The sequence below is a fragment of the Chiroxiphia lanceolata genome, chromosome 3 (assembly GCF_009829145.1).
Source record: "Chiroxiphia lanceolata isolate bChiLan1 chromosome 3, bChiLan1.pri, whole genome shotgun sequence".
In the NCBI taxonomy this organism is placed as follows: domain Eukaryota; kingdom Metazoa; phylum Chordata; class Aves; order Passeriformes; family Pipridae; genus Chiroxiphia; species Chiroxiphia lanceolata.
Window position 1 is genome coordinate 33,081,045 of NC_045639.1, and position 12,023 is coordinate 33,093,067.

The 12,023-nt window shown below is 35.7% G+C and overlaps 1 protein-coding gene and 1 long non-coding RNA gene across 9 annotated transcripts in view; one reads left to right on the forward strand and one right to left on the reverse strand.

The window, feature by feature from the left end:
* BIRC6 (baculoviral IAP repeat containing 6) overlaps positions 1 to 12,023 on the reverse strand; it is a 171,184-nt gene that overhangs the window by 37,872 nt on the left and 121,289 nt on the right. For all 8 annotated transcript variants that reach the window (XM_032681685.1, XM_032681688.1, XM_032681684.1 and 5 more), the window contains one exon: positions 10,452 to 10,620. In XM_032681685.1, coding sequence (XP_032537576.1) covers positions 10,452 to 10,620 — 169 coding nt within the window. The remainder of the gene's footprint in view (positions 1 to 10,451; positions 10,621 to 12,023) is intronic.
* On the forward strand, positions 355 to 3,719 carry LOC116783814. Its single transcript, XR_004355855.1, has 2 exons — positions 355 to 1,174; positions 2,288 to 3,719. It is a non-coding gene; the product is annotated as an uncharacterized LOC116783814 (long non-coding RNA).

Consider the following 12,023-nt stretch of genomic DNA (forward strand, 5'->3'; position numbering starts at 1 on the left):
TGCCTTTCTGATTTACCTAGGAAAAAAATTGTGTTGAGGGTTTCTGTGAAATCAGAACAGGAATATTTTCCTTTAAGTGTGTGTTTTCATTAATTACATACTAACCTGCATTCTTTGGGTGGTGAAATAAAAGAGAAAAAGCTTTAGAAGTAGTATTTCCTATAGAAACAATTGCCTGTCAAACAAAGCATAAAAAGACAAAAGGCAGAAACACTGTTTCAGCTTGAATGCCTTAATGTCACCATTTGTCATGCAGCACTTCCTCAGAAAACCCAGAAGTACAGTTAACTCTACTCCTCTTTACACCACACACTTTCTCTGTTGGTACAGGATTAAAATGTGCCTGGTCTGACAATGAAACAGCAGAGCCATCGCACATTGTTATGCAACTCACTGTCTGCAAGGGTGGCTCGTAGCTCCTTCTTTATTCAGCAAGTGCCAAGTGCATGTTTAATCAATGTCACAGCTCACCACAGTGTGCAACTAAAGCCACGGTCATTCCTCTCTTCAGATTTGCCTGGCTGAGTTATGCAATGCTCCGAAGAATACCTTGGAATTCTTTCCAGAGGCTCTGAATGCAGGTGTGTGACAGCGTTCACACTACTGCCAGCAAAGCAGACTTCTTTTCATCCTTTTTCAGGCTGGACTAAAATTACATAGTGTGACTGCACGTACTTCGCTGCATTTGGAATTACAGCATGTCAACGTGAGAAAGCCTCCTCAGACGGCTGCCACAAAGAGTAAATCAAAGGGTGGGTTTTTCTGAAGTCTTAATAAATAACTAAGTATAACTGAACAAAACCAGGAGCTGTTTGTAATTTTTTTAAGACAAAACAGAATAGCATGCATTTTGTTGCTCTGCATCATCGAAGGAAAAAAAAGCCACAATTTTAATGGGAATTAGTCAACAGTGAGGATCATTACAAGAAAGAGCTTTACTGTTTTTCGACTACACTTGCTTTAGTGGATTACTGAAAGAGAACACCAGTCATTTGGAAGATTCTGTAACATTATTATCCTCACCGATAAACTTCATCAAGAAACTGCTCGTGCTCCTATCTGATCTGTCTGAGTGAGGAGAGCAGCCCCTTCATGAAGATAAAAGCCTGGCTTGCCACTGAATCGACGAGTAAGAAGCATGTCTGATGACATTTTATTCCTGATGCAATGTAGGGTAAGAAATACCTTTTATATTTTACCCTTCTGTAAGATATGCTCTGAGCTGATGGCATTAATTAGACTCACAGCAGAAATACGTTAATCTCTAACGATTAAAGACGTTTGCCAGAAGAGAAAAATGCTGTTGCACTATAAAATGTGATTGTAAATCTTCAGTATATTGGAGTTATGTGAACTGGTAGACATCCCAATCAAATTTCTGATCAATAAAGCTAAAATGGCATGGCAGATTACATATAAGATCAACATCTCAGTCACCAACGAACATAATTTTACAGGGAATATGTTTCTAGAGGATATTTGACCGTAAATTAAGAGTACTAGAGCAGCTAAGTAACAGAAACGACCTGTCAACCTCACTTTTGCAACAAAAAAAAAGATAATAAATCACATGCATCTGGAAATGTCCACCTTGAATTCCTATATTGCATAGAATTTTGCCACTGTAACAGTACTACTGTTCTTTGGCATACTGCAAAAATCAGCATATATATCAAAACCCCTTATATTTGAAGAGATAGACATTATCTGTTAAATGTTTACTGTTGCATGGATGTCCAAAAGCTGATCTATTAAATATGAAAAAGGGCAAGATCTTACCTGCAATTGCCTACTTAAGCTCACTGGTGAAAAACAACTGTAATACTGTATTAAGGAGGCATATTTTACATGTTTGAAAACAGCAGGCATTAACAATCTCAACTGTTTTTGTACCATGGAGTTAAATATTTAAGAATGGCTGAAAATGCACATAACCTCTCCAGGCATTTCAGAGTATTCCACAATGCTCACATACCTGCTTTCATCAATTTCATGTTTTGTAAGGAAACAAATTATTTGGCTAAAGATAAATTTTAAATTTCTTTTATAATAAAGCATAATAACTGGCTTGAAGCACCAAGCTATTTTGCACTCCTATCAAATCTATATCTACAGAACAATTACTTTTAACATGGAAATGTTCATACAAAAAGAAAACAAAAGACGAATGTAACTGAATAAACACAGCGTTAAGAAATGTTGTGTAAGAACTACGGAATTGTTTTTAAAAAGATCGAAGCTTGCATGTTTGTCAGACCAGATTTACCATTTGCTTTCTTTTTTCTAGCTAGCTGCCAGAATACTGGTGAAGGCATTTGCAGGAAAAATGGGGACCTCTGCCATCACAACACTGGAAGATGTAAAAAGGCAAGAGGAAAAGGAGGAAAAAGAAGAATCTATTTTAGCACTGCTTGGAATCATTGGAACTGTGCTCAATTTATTTGTTATTGTTTTTGTGTATATCTACACTACACTTTGATGACATTTTTGAATATCAGTTGCACATCACACAGTGCAAAGACCTGCGATGGCAAGAATGATTTCTAAATTTAAAGCAAAAAACCTCCACTGTCTGAAAGGATTATCAAAAACATTCCAGAGCAAAGTGTCTGGCTAAGGGTGCTGCATCAATGACTGATAAATGTATCTGTAAGCCCAGTTAGAGTGCTACATTATGTAAATGAAGGCAGACAATATTCAACTCCTTGTTGGCAACAGATGAAATCCAAATAGCAGGATCAGAAATGGCACTTTTTTACTGCCAGCAAACATGCAAGACAGAAATGTAAGCAAACACTGAAAATAATCAGAACAGAGAAAGACATAAAATAAATATATAAACAAATATAAGCAAGCCCCCATGATGCTTTCTATGGTTTTATGCAGTATGTCTCTTCATAGCTGAGACCAGAAAACAGACAAAAAGGGGTTTATTTTTAGACCACCATAATTTAGGCTTATAACTTACATTAATGTATGATAAGTGTGGAAACAGCAACACTGTTATACCAGAAGTTGTAATACTATAAATAAAATTTTAACTATTGACTATATTCTGCAGCATTTTTGTTAGTCTTGTGGAAAGCTGAAAAAGGTTAGACTTTCTTGCCTTTACTAAATCTGTATTTGAAATCATCATGCTATACAGACAATGTGCTTTTCTAATTAAAAATCCTTTAAAGTGGTGTGAAAAAATAAAGAATAGTTTTAGTACTTCTTTTAAGAAATATTAATAACTATGACACACTAATATATATTCTCTAAATGAAAAAAACTTAAATTACATTTTCTATATTGCCATTTTTTGAATGTGCTTAACAGACGTCAAATACAACTCTCATGTTTTCATCCTGATGCTTATTTCCATGTCAGACATATCACACAAGGATTCAAGGTGTCTCATGGAAAAACAGGTTTAATAACCTTTGTCCAGAAGACTGTACTCTCCCTTTCTGGACGAGGTCCTGAAGACATTTTCCCTTTTTGCACTGTTTATGATTGAGGCCCAGAATTGCAACTTTTACGCCTACTTCATGGAATGTCCAATTTAACTACTTGAAATTGATGAAATTATTTCCACATTTTAAATTAAACCTACATATGTCTTTGAATTAGATCCAAAGCTGCAGATAGTCTGAGATCATAGAAGTTTTCGTATATGTGATTTTATCTCACGTCTTATAAGACAAAAGTTACTTTTGAGAGCTTAGGATTAAAAACACAGTAAATAAACACCACCAAAAAAAAAAAAAACAAACCAAAACACCAAGAAACTGATTTTAATGAATACTCTTCTTACTATTACATGTGCCACAGCGGAACAATGGAACAGTTGCATTTCTAAAAATCAGCTCAATTTCTTCTCCTAGGCTGCAAAGCTACATCCAGTCCCACCATAAAACAACATGCAAAGAAATACATCGCTTATATAGGTGATAGTTTATTACTGTATAGAATTTCATAACTGCTAAACCAGCTGAGCCTTTGGAAGTCACTTCGAAACAAGCACATGAATAAGATAAGGTCAGGGATCTAGAACAGAATGAATTTGGCAACGATATTTCAGTCAGCTGCAGAAACCACACTGCAACACTGATTTATGGATGAATGAGGTAGAAGATGGTATATTCTGGTTTTGCAACTCTGAGTCAATACTGGCTCAACCAGAAGAAATGATAAACACAGCTGAGGCTGCACTGGAAGGAAGCACGTGCAGACAAGGAAATTTATTCACTATCCATAGTCAACAGCAAGTCTCTAGTAATGTATACTTATTTTTAGTATATGAAGCACCAAAGCATTCTGTAAAACTAAGCTACATTCTAGAGGAATTATGCAGGTTGCTAATGTTTATTTAATACTACAGAAGAGATATAACCATTATTAATTTTTTCTATGTACTTCTTATATCTACATACTTATGGATATTATTGCATTAATCTCATAATACAAGGATATTTGAGATGGGTCTTAAAATGAAAGGTTACAAGAACCTGAAAATTGAAATTCAGGTAGAAATTACTGCTGTTTATTTTGATCCTGAAGTTATTTAAAACTTGTAGATTCTGTGAAATAAATAAACAATTTTATTTCATACCATTTCAGTGCACAGCTCTCTTCTCAAAACTGTGAATCAACTAGTACACCAGTATTGGAGTGAAAAACTGCACCTTTTTTTTGGTAAGCAATTCAACAGCAAAATAGATAAAAAACAATCCCAAAGTTGTAACCAAATGTGGCAAAGGTTCAGTATTATTCTTTTACCAATGAATGAGTTCATTAACATTAATGAAGGCTAGGAGAATTTTTAATTCCAGTAATTATATACTGCCTATCTAAACTGCCACTGTACTTCCAGTTTCATTTACAGCAAAGACTTTGACCCTTTGAAGGAAGTCAAAGGGTAACACTATCATTAGACTGCCCTGGCATACAAGTTATATTTTGTTTTAAAACAACAGTCTGGTAATTCTCTCTCAACAGGTAACACATGTGCTCTATTCTCATGTGAACCTATGTCTAACTTCAGTTAAATGAGCTCTGATATACCGCTCTGGTGCTCATACATTTAATCCAATAAATGCATAAAATCTCAAAAACAAAAAAAAAAAAAAAAAAAAAAAAATCTTAATAGCAACTTCCTCTCTTTATGCACAGTAAAAAGTCAATAGTCTAGGGAAAAGCATGGTTGTGTGATGATTCAACATTTATGCTGCAGCAGCACATCACCAGTGATGGACAAATTAAGAGCTCAGTGTACCAGCTTCAGAGTACACAACTTAGTTCAGTGGAACTGGATTACTTTGCAAAAGTAAAATAACACCATATAATGCCCTGAGAATAAATATGATTAATAGAAAAGAAGTACTCTACCTTCAGCAGGCAAACTAGTCTAGTTGAAGCTCTGAGGTAAGGAGCCAAGGCCTGAACAGTATGACTTTTATGGATGCAACTAACAAAGGTACATCAAAAGAGGCAGAAAAAAGAATTCAGTACATTCACATTCAATGTATTTGTCCATAGTACTTACGAAATAAAGTTCACAATGAGGTGTTTGGCAGCAGGATAAAGCAGCACAACTTTTTGTTAATGAATCCACAGGTCCATGGTGTGGCAGTACTTGGTAAACTACGAAAGGTGCATTGGAAGCAAATACTGGACTCTCATGAAATGAAACATGCTGGTCAGTAAACAAAATTCTTTCAGCAAAGCTCTCCCACAGAAATGCATCGTCTCTTTCTCAGCAGTCAAACTCAGGGAAGACTGAGCTAATCTAACACCACAAGCTATGCTGATCACATCACACAGAGTCTTTGTCCACTGAAGAAGGAAGGGTGGCTAAAAAAAGGAGCATGCAAGAAAACCTCACCTAAAATCACAATATTGCCTGCTTTCTGTAAGACTGGGAATTCAAGCAAAGAGAATTCAAGCAGAATTCTGCAATTTGATATGAAGTCTGTTTTCCAAGAAAAAGGTGGTATCAAACTTCTCTCAATATTTCACTTAAACCACGATTCATTTATCTCAGGATTTGCTAGATAGTAGTTTAAGGACAAACCAGTACAACTATATTTTTAAGCAAGAAGAGTCTACCTAATTGTGGTATCACTGACAAAATCCCAGCTTCACTGGGCTTTTTACTGTCCAAGCCCATAAAAAAATATACAGTCCTTGTCCTAAAAGTCACTTGACTTTCTTTCTCTCTGTTTCATGACTCCCTTCCACTGCCTTATCTCTATAAACCTTGTTAGCTACAAAGAGTATTATAAATGCTCCTTTCTTCTTTCCCACTTGAAAATACTAGCTTATATTAGTCTTCATAAACCTAAGTCCATCAGTCAAATAACTTACTTTTATCAGCAAAATCTAGACCTTCAAGATAGTCATGTACTCCAGTTAGAATCTGATGGTCAAACGTTTGCTAGGAACCTCTTGTTGCACAGTGCAAATTTTATTGCTGTGCATTTTGCTCAAGGAGAGAAGTGTTCACATATTTGAAAGAGTTTCAATAGCAATAATTCTTTCAAATGAAACGTTCTAGATACAAGATAACAGTGAAAAGGTCTTACATGACAGCTTTTGGTGTATGATACAGAAGTTAAGAACTACATAAATTTTACACATGTAAATATGAATTAAGTCCTTAATAAAAAACACAGGTGTAGTAAAAAAACCTCACCATGTTGCAAAGATAAACTTTTTTCATTTATAAAATGAAAGATAATGAGAGCCATGGTAATGCAATAACAAGATATGAAATAAACGCGAAAAAATCATCAAGAAACAGTGAAGATTACAGCAGTTACTGCTCCTTGTGACTAGAGCTATCTTGCATAATAGGAAACTCCTTCATAGACAGATAAACCTTCCCTCTCTACAAGAAAAAAGCAATTATGGAAATCAATGAAAGTGGTTAGTTCACAGTTTTCAAGGACTTCACAATCACCTCACTCTGATGCAGATGAAGCGTCAGAACGTATCAGAGCAATCTGGTTTGTACTCATCTGGTTCAAGGTGAGGTTTCTAACAGATTAAATGTTATGTGAGCACTCCTTATCTGATCAATATTATTTTAATCTACAACAATCTAGATAACAATCTACTCCGTGTATGTTATGGGCAAATTAAGCACGATGGTAAAATACAGTCAAGCAACAAAAAACCTAGATAGATTTCTAACTGTGACATAGGCCAATCTGTCAAAACAGTCTTGCAAGAAGGATGTACCATATCTGTAGCTAACTGAACATATGAAATCAAAATATAAAATTCACATCAATACCAAAATACTTACTATCTTATATCACCACAGTGTTAGCAGCCTACTGTGCAAGAAAAGGAACAGCACGCCAGCAGCCTCATTGCACATATTTATCAAAATTTTTTCTCACATAATTGTATGTATACGGCACATACACAGATATGTGAAGATCACTGTTATTGCAACCATCAACAACAAACCCTAAAATCTAGTAGAAGAATACCTTCAGCATAAGGCTAACCTTCAACTGGTCCCACCAGCACCCATTAAAGTCTGAGAAAGTTACAGAGGTGCTGAAAATTGCTCATTTCTGTTACCATTGTGCTGGGCACAGCTTGTTGCCACTGGGGTGCCAGAACCTGGGACCATTCTGTTAGGATTCTATATGCAGTATCCCAATTTCTCAGACTAGCATGTTACAGGAAAAGTAGAGTCACCTGCTCCTTCCACATGAAAGTACCTCTTGACAGCAGAAGTTGCACCAGTATGAAAATCAGAATACCACGTACATGCATATCACTACTGATGCTGTTCCCTTTCCTACTCTCCCCAGGCTCCTATTCAGCCCTACCAGAGAAGAGACAGGTATTCAAGACAGAGAAGCTAGAAATTAGATAAAGGTCTATCAGGAAAGACTCAAATCTACTCTACTACATTGCATTGGTCTTCCAGGTTTTAAAAAATAAATAAAAATAATACTACTAATAAAAAAGTAATTTCCATATTTGAAAGGTTTCAACTATTAAGACATTAAGTGAAATTTTCAGTCTTACAAGCATTGTACCAGAGCTTAACATAACTTCAGAGCTTCTCAACCTCTGTCTTGCTTGTGGTAGCTGTGTCTACCGACGCTCAATATTAGTGACACTGAGAGCCCCACATCACGTGCAACTTGCACTCATTAATGTGAAAATTATCTGTCTGCTTTTGAACTGAAGAGTAATTACTGCATTGGAATTATGCCTCGCATATTATCACTAAGACAAACTGTTTTCAGGGACTCCTTTCCAACTAAATGCATCTGGCTCAAATATTAACTCAGAGAAGATGATCTCTCCAGAAGTCATCGTTTTTGCAATTTCCCTCTAATACTAGTATCCTATGGCAGTGTCAAAGATGAGCTTGACTGATATATGCCTGCAAAGTTATTATTATTTTTTAAATCCAGGAGAACATTGTTAATCACAGTTTTATGTATAGACTTTTGAACAAATACAGCAGGAAACATTCACATAACAACCCTCAGATTTTACAGTTCTAAATTTCAATAGAAACAACCACATCCTTTGTGAATTTGTATTCAGAAGAGTAGTTTTCTTTTTTTTCTCTGAAAAGCAAGGTTTTGCTTTGTTTTAATATAGTTTAGCTGCTACATTACGTGCTGTTCACTCTTTACTAATTGGTAATTCACAGGCACAGTATTTCAACATCCCCTACCAACCACAAACAACAGTAGTCCCACAATGGAAAACATACCTAAAATGAATATTTCTCACTGAAATTTTGCCGTTTCTTTGTACCTTGGGAAAACAAACGGTCCCTGAAAGCCAAACTAGTCTGAACTTCTCGCCAACAGCCACATATCTCATCTCTTGTATCAGTATCTGACTGTTCTTCCCCATTTAAAGGTGACTTATACAGAGAGATACATTCTTCTATTGAAAACAGCAAAAAGCAATTTCAACAGCTGTGATTCATCTATAACTCAGGACCAACAGCTTCATCCTTTAGATAACACATCATTTTTGCCTGGCCTTTCAATGACTTTTCCTTTTTACCTCAACAAAGAAGAATTTGTGAGTATCTGTTAGAAAGATTACTTCATTCTTTTACTTTATCATCTACTTTATTGTTTTACATTGTATTTTCATTTGCAATAATGATCTTGGTATATCATTAGTTCATTTTCCTCACTGCAATATGTGCAAAATAGAACCAATAAATTCATCGCAAAACTAGGGAGAGGTGTCAAACTGTGGACTAAGCAAGTGAAACACCTTCATATTTTTATTTTTACTATAATACCCCAGTAGACATTTTGAACTAGTTCCATTCCATCATACAAGATTATGTAATGCCCTAGTTACTACAAATTAAGAGAGCCATTCTTACTTTAGTCCTAAGTAGCTTTACAAATACTTAAGACAGAGATGATTTCTCTTTTACCTCTGACATAAAACATATTGTGTAATTCAAGAAGAAGCTATAACATTGTTTCATGAATTCACATCACCAAACCCTCCAACTGGCATCCAAAAGAACTGCAGTAATGTGACAAGACATTTATCAGTTACTCCAAAAATAGGGCAGGCAAAATAAGGTCCAAAATCAAATTATTCAGATTTGGAACAACTCTTTCTGATACTTCGGAATTAAATCCATCTAAACAAAAGTAACTGAACAAAAATCCAACCTAAGGCTCATCTTCATACTCAAGTCTGTCATCTAGTGAGACTGAACATAAATCACAAATCGAGTTTGCTGGTTTTGCCATTAGTTCCACAGAGGTATTTCCTTAATTTGTACTGCTCCATGCCACCTTATACAACTGAAATGGTTTCCACAGCAAGGTACAACATATCAGATCAAAACTATGAAAACATCTTTGTTTTGAAATTATGAGTAGAAATTTGATGACAACATAGAACTCATTTGTTTTTCCTTTAAAAACCCCAACAACTTAATTGTTCCCATATATTTGAAATATCTTCCAGTTTTGGTAAGAGGCTTATTTTTGTATTTCCTAAATAAAAAAGAAAAAGCTCTGATCAAAGTAGAACTGCCCCAGCATGTGCAACATTTACCAAATTCAAGTACATTCTTGCTCAATTTTCTTTAAAAATTAACATTTTTCTTCACAATAAGATTAATGGTTTTGCATAAAGTATTCTCTCTACATGTATCTTCTGTAGAAGAACTAACATGTAAACTTTTCAGAAGAAAATACCATCTTCCTGTTAGTTTCAATATCAAAGAATTAAACTCCAAATTTAAAGAGAGAAATGAGCATTTCAACAAGCATGATTCTATTATATGATTCTGTTTTCTAAGGCTGAAGTAAACGTTCCATTAGCACAATTCTAAATTGGCGAGGGCACTGAAACTAGCAAGAACTACCCATTGTTCATATAAAAACTTATTTGACAGCAGTAAGCCAACCTGAATTTTGGAGGAGACAAAGGCACATTACCTGAATCATTGCGGAGGTATGATGACATTGCTGGGATGAGGCAAGATTGACTGAGTAGCTCTAGGAGAACGGATGGAAGGGCGCTGCTGTTTTGTGCTCTCCCCTCATGGCTAGTTTGGGTCTCTTCATTTGATGCACTTCCTGCAGGATTTATGTAACTGGCAAGAACCTGAAACACACCCAAATATTTAATCAAAACTGATTTATTTCAGTCAAAAGAACTTTGAGTTTCCTCCCTTAAGGAAGAAGCCCTAACACTTCACTAGCTGTTTTGCTAATTCAGTACTGGCATTTATTACAGCAGTCCCAAAGATATCTCAGAAGAAATTCTACTAAATTTGAACTTTGGCTAATGATAAAATTAAAGAATTTTTATAATTCTGAATGATTTTAGGATTTCAACTAATACGAATTTTGACAAATCTGCTGGAGTTACTCAAAGAAAGAGTTTGCCAGCTCAGACCACTGAGACATGCAGCTGACCAGTCCCTTTTACTCTAGAGCACCAGGAACACCAACTGGCAATAGAAGACTTTTTTTCTGTGTGTGTGGTTTTTTTTTTTTAATTGCAAATGTTTCAAGAAGTTTTGTGACTTCCTTTGGGGTTGGGACTTCAGGGTTTACAGATGAAACAATAACTTATGGTGAGCATTACAGGTACCTGGAGGAGCAAATACTCATGTGTACAGCTCTTACCTCAGTAAACAAAGAGCAACCTTCCCCTTAGTGTCAGTGGTAAGTCACCTCACGACTGCACACCTGCTTGTCCCAGGGGTAGTTCTGGCTGGGCTCACAGGTCCTTACCATGTGTTGTAGGCATACAACCTAACACATTTCCATGGGTCTGATTTGTGCAGCTGTACTCTGAAACTAAGAAACTTTGAGGCTTGAAAGGCTATATTACTTGAAGTCTCAGGGACTCCATTCACCCTTTTAGCCTTTCTTTCATTCTCACTCTTTCTTCTAACCCCATTATCCCATTATTTTGCTGCACCATCTTACCAGCACTCCATACAACAGAATTTTTCTAAATCTTTCTATAGAAGGGACCAAGGAAACTGCTGTACAACTGACTGACATATTCAATAAAACGCTGAAGGGTTTTCTACTGCTGACTGCCCTAAGAAAATGCCTCTTTACTTCACAACTTGACACAGTTACAGCTAAAACCCTGCCTGGAATAATACAAAATACTGCCTAGAAGCTTTGTTGAGAGTAATTCAGGTGCAATTGCCCCTTTCTTGCTTAGGAAATGGTTTCAGATTTTATTTGTTATGCTTTTGCAAGGGATGTGATACTTTTGCCATATAATCTATAGTGACTGAAATGACTGATTGCATCAAAATGATATCTTCACCAATCAAGGTATGGGCATTTTCAGAATTTTATCTCCTTTGTGCTCTACCTCAGCAATGAGGTTAGCTAATGCATTTGAGCTGATGGTTCTGTGAATTAAATTTTTGATGACTAGATACAATCTTATATTCCCTACACTGATCCAAGATAATAGGGATTGGTTGCATTTCACAATGGACTGAACAGTCTAATTATGCAGGATTTTCTTCTACTTAG